This window comes from Cebus imitator, unplaced genomic scaffold (assembly GCF_001604975.1).
Source record: "Cebus imitator isolate Cc_AM_T3 unplaced genomic scaffold, Cebus_imitator-1.0 Scaffold170, whole genome shotgun sequence".
NCBI classification, from domain to species: domain Eukaryota; kingdom Metazoa; phylum Chordata; class Mammalia; order Primates; family Cebidae; genus Cebus; species Cebus imitator.
Window position 1 is genome coordinate 1,628,947 of NW_016107485.1, and position 7,402 is coordinate 1,636,348.

The window sequence follows — 7,402 nt, forward strand, 5'->3', positions numbered from 1 at the left end:
TTTTTTTGAGACAGAGTATCACTTTGTCATGCAGGCTGGAGTGCAATGGCGTGATCTCAGCTCACTGCAACCACTGCCTTCCGGGTTCAAGCCATTCTCCTGCCTCAGGCTCCCATGTAGCTGGGATTACAGACGTGTGCCACCACACCTGGGTAGCTTTGTATTTTTAGTAGAGATAGGGTTTCGCCATGTTGGCCAGGCTGGTCTCAAACTCCTGACCACAGGTGATCTGCCCACCTTAACCTCCCAAAGTGCTAGGATTACAGGGATGAACTACCACGCCTGGCCTCCTATCCAGGAAACATTTTATCAAACATCTTCAATTCAAGTATAGTATTTAAAAGCATGAAATCAAGAGACTAAAAAAAGGGTTATCCATTCAGCATTTAGACAAAGTTATAACTCCATTTTCTCTGGGTGAAAGAAAATCCCTGATAACAGAGGCCTATGCCTTTTCCTACTTTTTTTTTTTCTGTAATACAGATTCCCATGTCGCTCTTCTGACCTCCAGCCTTCCCTTCACAAGTTCTCCTCCCTAAAACCCTCTTACTTAGCAAGTCCTATTAGAACTCCCTAAAAAGCAAAAAAAAAAAAAAAAAACCTGAATACTTTCTATGTTATTAGTCATGTTTCCTAAACATAGTTAATGTTTATTTTCACCTAAAGTAGCAATGAGTCTCTTGGTACTCAATGGACATTGCTGAAAGGTGGGGTGCATGTATTACAGAATAGGCATGTTTGCTGCAAAACCCTTATCTTAATAAAAGGAAAGCCTCAAAGACGAAAATGCAATGGGTAAAAGGAATACAATTAAGCTGATTAACTTATGCAGTTTCTTATGCTTGTTAAAGTACTTAACTGAACCTCTGAAAGCTGGCTAGATTATGATACTTACAGCTTAATGAGGTGATAACAAGGGAGTAGGAAGGCTCTCTTGTTCTCCACAGTATCCCGGGACTTCATCTAGTACTGAGGCTGCACACCATTGCTTTAACAAAGATCTGGATATTTCCTTTAAGTATATACACATTATGAGGGGATTTTTAAAAGCTTAAAGAAACCTTAAGAGACTGTGCAGCCTAAGAATTTTTGGTTTTTAACTGTGAAATAATTTATTTAAAAGAAATCTTATGCAGAAACTCAAAATTTAAACCAGATAAAAGTATATCTAAGAGAAGACTATGAGCCTCGCTTACTTGGGAAGAAGGTATTTCCTGTAGGAAGCCCCCCGAAAGCAGCTCCACAAAGCCCCAACAGAGCAGTTATAAACCCATGGGCTTAGTCTGACTTTTTCTCGTATTACAGATGAGGAAATGGAGAAAACCAAGGCCTCCAAAGGTTAAGCTTCTTATCCTAAGTAAAGGAGTTATTAGTAATGTTTATCAGTAAGTGCATCGAGTTAGTAGTTAACACTAGTAATGGTGGGTGACTTACAAAGGATTAAACCCCTGGAAAATCTATGTCAACCAGAGTTCTTAATCAGCAGGTATTTCCCTACACCGCCCTATTGGTGGTCTACTTCATATCTGTATTCAAAGGTATCAACTACCTTTTCCAAATTTATGGCAGATAAATTACTTCAGATCTCTGTACTACACTTAATTAATGGAAGCCACACCTTTCTGCACATTACCATTTCAATTATTATAAATTAACTAATAGCTCCTCTGATTCTGTTCTTTACTCTAACCCCTTGTATATAACTGGGTTGATTAGAATTCAACTGTCCTGGTTTGAGACATTTCTGACCAAGGGAGCTTAGGAAAATAGTGGTGAGGAGTTAAGCATTAAATACACAACACCATGTTCTTCCATTTGTCTGTATATCCAAAGAGCCCACTCCATTGAATGAACCTTCTTTCTCACCTGGGAATTTGGCTGGAATGCAGCATGGGGTGTTGAGTGTTTCTGTAAATTTTCTAGCATTAGAGCCTGGTATAGAGAAGGGTAAAAGTCAGAAATGAGGAGGAAAAATAAGAAAAACAAACCCCCACCCCTATCACAATCTCTTAATTAAATGCAATGGCTTAAATTCACACAAACTGTATTCCTTTTCCAGGGACCTGAAATCCCTTTACTATCACTGCTCCCATTCATCTCCAGAAGACCCTTAAAGGTAGCCATGGTTACTGCGACTAAACAAGCAGATATAAAACGCAGGCACACAGAATCAGGGACCTGGCTATGTCATAAAATCAGTAACAGAACCAGTATTACAATCCCTATTATCGTCTGCACTTTTGCCAAGTGCCCCTTCTAAATCTGACCATGCAGGTAAAATTACCTGAAATAGTCAAACCAGTTTTAAATATACAGAACCAACCAGCAGCCATGGGGCTCCTGGTTTTTGCCTGACGATATTATTTAGTCAAAGAGTTATCCAGGACTAGAGTCAACTCGTATAATTTCCAGCACAGTGGCACCTAGATTTATCAAATTTATAAAATTTCCAAAGAGGAGGCTACAGAAAAAAATGACCACAGACCCTGTAAACTGTGATCTAACCTAATCTATACATAAATATACACACACCCCCATCCCTACCAGCTTCTAGTATAAGCAACCGTCTGCCAACCCAATCCTTGAGCCAACCCAGCCCTCATCTGCACTACCTGCCACGTATCCTACTGAACTCTAATTAAAACCAAAACATCCTCATCTTACCTTCTTTGAAACCAAATCTAAACAAACGATCGATCTACACCTACCTCATGACAATCCCACCTTAATCTCAAACCGATTCAAAATCCCCAATACACATATCAACCCGCCTCACCTCTCTCACCAATATTCACCAAACTCTTAACCACCCAAATTGCCACTGGATGCCCTATAAATTAGACACCTCTCATCAAGTCCCTTCAAATAAAGGTCTCTCTTCATCTCACCTCCTCAACTAATCGAGCAGACATTTTAACCTACCCCAATCGTATTCCTGCGGATACCGATACCAACCCCATCCACCCCTCCGCGCAACTATGCCCCTAACTCCGACCCAGCCCAACTCGCCCCCCCTCAGGCCAGCAACGCCGGAGGTTGTAGTGGGATTTAACTCCTTCTGCAGCGCATGCGCCGAAACCACAGACACAAACAAGGAGGGGGTGGGGGAAGAAGGAAGGAGCTTAAGACACTCCTGGAGAGTAGTGCACACCCTCCCATTTTGGGTTCGCGCTGCTGCCGTTAAGGCGGGAACCGGCGCGATCTCCATTCCAGCGCAAACCTCACCAACCACCGTGCGCGCGGATCCAGAGGCTCGCGCTGGCGGCCTGAGCGAGCTCGCGCCGAGCCCGGATACTGCGCCTGCGCCGCGGCAGAGACTCGTCTCTACCGGGTCCGCTCTCCTCCGACACTCCAGCAACGCCAACTCCTTACCCCTTTGAGCCGCTTGACCAGGGCACTCTTCTGCCCGCTCTTGGCTAGGCCTCGCTGCTCCAGTGCGGCCTTCAGGTCGGTCACCCGCAGCGCCTGAAGAGGCTTCCCGTCCAGAGTCACCTCCTCCAGCTCCGCCATCTTGCGTGAGGTACTCGGGTCCGTCCCGACGGCTTCGGGCATCTTCGGTAATTTCCGCCAACGCCCTTCGAACGTACCGAGGTGACCCCGCCCACTGCCGTACTCCAGCCCTCGATTACCGCTCAGAACTCCCCGGATTCCTCCGCATGTGCTCGGATATTTCCGTCTCCACATCGGCACCAATCAATTCTTTCCATCCGCCCTGCAGCTCCCTTTTTCTCGCCCTGCTTTTAGGCTCGGTTTTCTTCGTCTTGCCGAAGGTTTGAATCGAGTATATTCGGAAGCCCTCGACTCGGGCATAACCATAATCGGAGATATTCGTCTATCTCCGGACCTAGAGATGAGGCGCTGGGGCACTTGGGTGTTTGGGGCGGGTCCGAGGCCGGAAATGCGTGGGCTGCCGGGCTGGCCCAGCTTAGGGTTTTCAGGAAATTTGGAAGTTGTGGCGGTAGTTGGATTGTAAGGACTCTTGTGACAATCTTTGGGTGCCCTCCGAGAGAAAAGCGGAGGTAAGCGGGGTAGAAGTATCTCTGTGGGGCGGATCAGACTTGGTGTTTGCGGATTACCCTCACAGGGCAAGCCTCCTACTCCTTTACGCAAACAGCTTCTGCCCTCTGTCCTGTGAATCCCTGCCACTCCCATCTTAGGCTTTTTTGGGGGTGGGAGGACAGGAATCGGAATTACCAGCTCCGTGGCCTGCAAAGTGGGCAAGAAGCAGCGCCGTTTCTTCGGACCCAGACTGTGAACTGATTTATGACGCTGAACTTCAGTTTGAGTTTGCCTTGGAAGCCATGTTGCAAGAGCCTGGAGAAGTTCTCCCATTCTCTGAAGAGGGGAATAAGTTCCTTTGGAGGAACTGCTTCCTGTAGGGCAAGAACTGGAAAATGCAAGCACCCTGAACTTTTTTGGTACTTGAACTAATTTTAATTGTTAATTTTTTTGTCTTTTTTTTTTTTTTGGTCACTCTACTCTGACCCAGGCTGGAGTGCATGGCGTGGTCACGGCTCGCTGCAGCCTCAACTTCCTTGGTTCAGGTGATCCTCCCACCTCAGCCTCCGGAGCAGCTAGAACTACAGGTGCTAGCTGTAAAATTAGGACTACGCCTAATTTTATTATTTTTTGTAGAGGTGAGGTTTTGCGTGTTGCAGAGGCTGGTCTCGAACTCTTGGGGCAAGCGATCCTCTCACCTCGGCCTCCCAAAGTGCTGGGATTACTTTGGGAGTACATGAGCCACCTCATCTGGCCCATACTAAATATTAAAGGCAATTGCTCAAATACCTGGATTGTCATAAAATAGTGTAACACTTGTTAGATCTCTAAGCCAACAAACCAACTGGACTGTTACTTTAAGTCTTGAATAAACACCGGGCTTCTGGTTCTTTTACTGCATTACCTAACTTTGAGCAAGGCCCTTATTCTGTTCTTTAATTTTTCCTGGTGCTTTACAGGAAATGTGAGGAGGTAACGGATGTTATGAAGTTCTTGGCATATTTCAGAGGCTTATATGCATGTTGAAGCCTTTTTTATAATAAATAATGTTTTTTCGTTTTCCTTCCACTGTTGATAGCTACAAAACAATTAGCTTCAGCCTTGACCAGCTGCAGGTATTAGATTTAAGAATGTGTGCTTTTTCATTTTGGAGAAGATGTGATGGACAAACATTAATCATTGTTTTTTTTCTTTACCCAACCTGGCATATAGGAGTAAGAGGGAGAGAATGAACGCAGAATATAATTGGTTAATTTTAGGTTCTTTATAGGAAAGATGGAGGGAGACAGTAGTTAGGGAAGAATGGGTTTGGAAAAGAAAAAAGCAGGCAAATATGAAATGAAATTATTTTTGGTGATTTCTCTAAGGTAGTTGCATAGTAATCGAAATAAAAGACTCTTTGTTTTGGGTCCTTGAATTGGTAAATAGTAATTTCTCTGTAGATGCTAATTGAGCGTGGTAAGATTTCTTGTTGCTTGAAAGTTGTATTTTCATTGCTCTATCTGGAGCGTATATAACAGTGCTTTTATGTTTCAGGATGCCACTGGAGTCATCTTCCTCTTCAATGCCACTATCCTGCCGGTCTCTCTTACCCTCAATACCACACAACACTAACCCTTCCCCTCCTCCAATGTCTTACATCACCTCCCAAGAGATGAAGTGTGTTCTTCACTGGTTTGCCAATTGGTCAGGTCCCCAGCGTGAACGTTTCCTAGAGGACCTAGTAGCTAAGGCAGTGCCAGGAAAATTACAGCCACTGCTGAATAGTCTGGAGCAGCTTAGTGTGTCTGGGGCAAACCGACCACCTTCTATCTTTGAGTGCCAGCTATATCTTTGGGATCAGTGGTTTCGAGGCTGGGCTGAGCAGGAGCGCAATGAATTTGTCAGACAGCTGGAGTTCAGTGAGCCAGACTTTGTGGCAAAATTTTACCAAGCAGTGGCTGCTACAGCTGGTAAGGACTGATAGGCATTCAGACCAAAGAAGATAACCATAGCTGAGCCAAGACTCTATGTATATGTTACAAGGCCATGACTCTGCAATGAGAACTCAATTCAAATGTGTCACCTAAAGGACTGGAACTGGTATTCCGACCAACTGACTGAACTCATTGACCAGTACAGGCATAGTTATTTCAACACTAATAGCATGTCAATGGGACTCCTACTTGTAAATGTTATCAATCTAAGCAATCCAGCTCATCGGTCTACTAGTTTGCTTCTTTTCAAGAGATGTCAAATCTTCAAGAATTTGATGGCTTCTTCTGCAACTATAACCAAAAGGAACCTACACATTATAACTCAAGCCCACTGCTTGCTTATGAAGTGTGTAAAATAGAACCCTCCTTCCCCAGAAATAAGACAGGACAATAAAAGGTGGTACTTTTATACTTTAACTGGATTCCATTGTCTGGTTTTACTGCTCTTACCAGATTCAAGTGTAATTCTGTGATATCCAAAGCATTAGCTTTCCCAGTGATGATTTAATAAAATTATGAAAAATCAGGAGAGGGAGATAATTAGTTACTTCCTCCTCCACACTGTTTGAATCCAAATAGCAGTAACTTTTTTTTTGGGAGCTGGGTTGTCACTCAAGTTTGGAGTGCAGTGGCGTGATCATCAGTGAGTGTGAGATCACTGTAACCTCAAACTAGGGTCAAGTAATCTTCCTGCCACAGTCTCCTGAGTAGCTAGGACTGTAGGCACGCACCACCATACCTGGCTAATTTTTAAATTATTTTGTAGAGATGAGGGTCTTGCTATGTTGCCTAGTCTGGTCTTGAATTGCTGGCCTCAAGCAATCCATTCTCACCTTGGCCTCCCAAAGTGCTGGGGTTACAGGCGTGAACCATCATACCTGACTTTTTCTAAAGCATGTGTATGTGATACTCTTGGAACTAGTAGCAGGCCTATTCTGTAAGTTTGCTTTACTACAATATGAAAATAAGTGACACTACAGGTTGAACAGTTTATTTTTGTACCAAAATAAAGAATGGATCTTTAGAATCGTAAAAAAATGGATCTTTAGAACTGTATAAAATTGATATCAGGGAAAGAGGCATTCCAAAGAAAGTAGAACTTAAGTATACACAATAGGTTTTCCATTCAGTTGCCTTCCAAGAAATGATTCTCTTCCTTACCCCCATCATGTTCTGGGCAACATCACACCTCCCTTACTCCTCTAACTGGGACCCTTGTGCCGTGGAACTCTGGTGAATGGTAAGAGGCAGATGGCCTCACAGGAAGAGTGGATGTTTTCTGGTAGGCTATGGTTCCCAGTGCACCCACCAGGATTAGCAGCATTAGGCAGAGTCCCATGGACAGCCTTAGGTGGGTCATGGGGAGGTTATGGTCTGAAGTAACCAGCAACCTAGGAACATAAAGGTAATATGTGGCCTGGAATAAT

The 7,402-nt window shown here is 44.1% G+C and overlaps 3 protein-coding genes across 8 annotated transcripts in view; 1 reads left to right on the forward strand and 2 right to left on the reverse strand.

Moving 5' to 3' along the window:
• ACIN1 (apoptotic chromatin condensation inducer 1) overlaps nucleotides 1–4,437 on the reverse strand; it is a 37,768-nt gene extending 33,331 nt beyond the window's left edge. For 2 of the 5 annotated variants that reach the window (XM_017544525.1, XM_017544524.1), the window contains exons 1-2: nucleotides 3,373–4,014; nucleotides 1,867–1,932 (exon numbers count right to left, since the gene is read on the reverse strand). In XM_017544525.1, the coding sequence (XP_017400014.1) occupies nucleotides 1,867–1,932; nucleotides 3,373–3,684 (378 nt within the window). In that variant the 5' untranslated portion in view covers nucleotides 3,685–4,014. Of the gene's footprint in view, nucleotides 1–1,866; nucleotides 1,933–3,372 lie in introns of all 5 variants that reach the window. The other 3 variants (XM_017544522.2, XM_017544523.2, XM_017544521.2) reach the window with 2 other exon arrangements.
• CUNH14orf119 (chromosome unknown C14orf119 homolog) lies at nucleotides 3,873–6,501 on the forward strand. Of its 2 annotated transcripts, none has more exons than XM_017544531.2 (2): nucleotides 3,873–4,019; nucleotides 5,536–6,501. In XM_017544531.2, exon 2 carries the CDS (start codon nucleotides 5,537–5,539, stop codon nucleotides 5,960–5,962), a length of 426 nt encoding a protein of 141 aa, XP_017400020.1. In that variant the 5' UTR covers nucleotides 3,873–4,019; nucleotide 5,536; the 3' UTR covers nucleotides 5,963–6,501. The 2 variants fall into 2 exon arrangements, with proteins under 2 accessions (XP_017400020.1, XP_037600237.1); XM_037744309.1 differs by lacking the exon at nucleotides 3,873–4,019 and adding an exon at nucleotides 4,546–4,586.
• A 249-nt stretch (nucleotides 6,502–6,750) lies between these two features.
• LMLN2 (leishmanolysin like peptidase 2) overlaps nucleotides 6,751–7,402 on the reverse strand; it is a 7,460-nt gene continuing 6,808 nt past the window's right edge. The window contains exon 17 of the mRNA XM_037744310.1: nucleotides 6,751–7,366. Coding sequence (XP_037600238.1) covers nucleotides 7,159–7,366 — 208 coding nt within the window. The 3' untranslated portion in view covers nucleotides 6,751–7,158. The remainder of the gene's footprint in view (nucleotides 7,367–7,402) is intronic.

What these genes read in the sequence shown, in the direction of transcription:
- CUNH14orf119 (XM_017544531.2), top strand. Translation starts at nt 5,537, where the DNA reads ATGCCACTGGAGTCATCTTCCTCTTCAATGCCACTATCCTGCCGGTCT.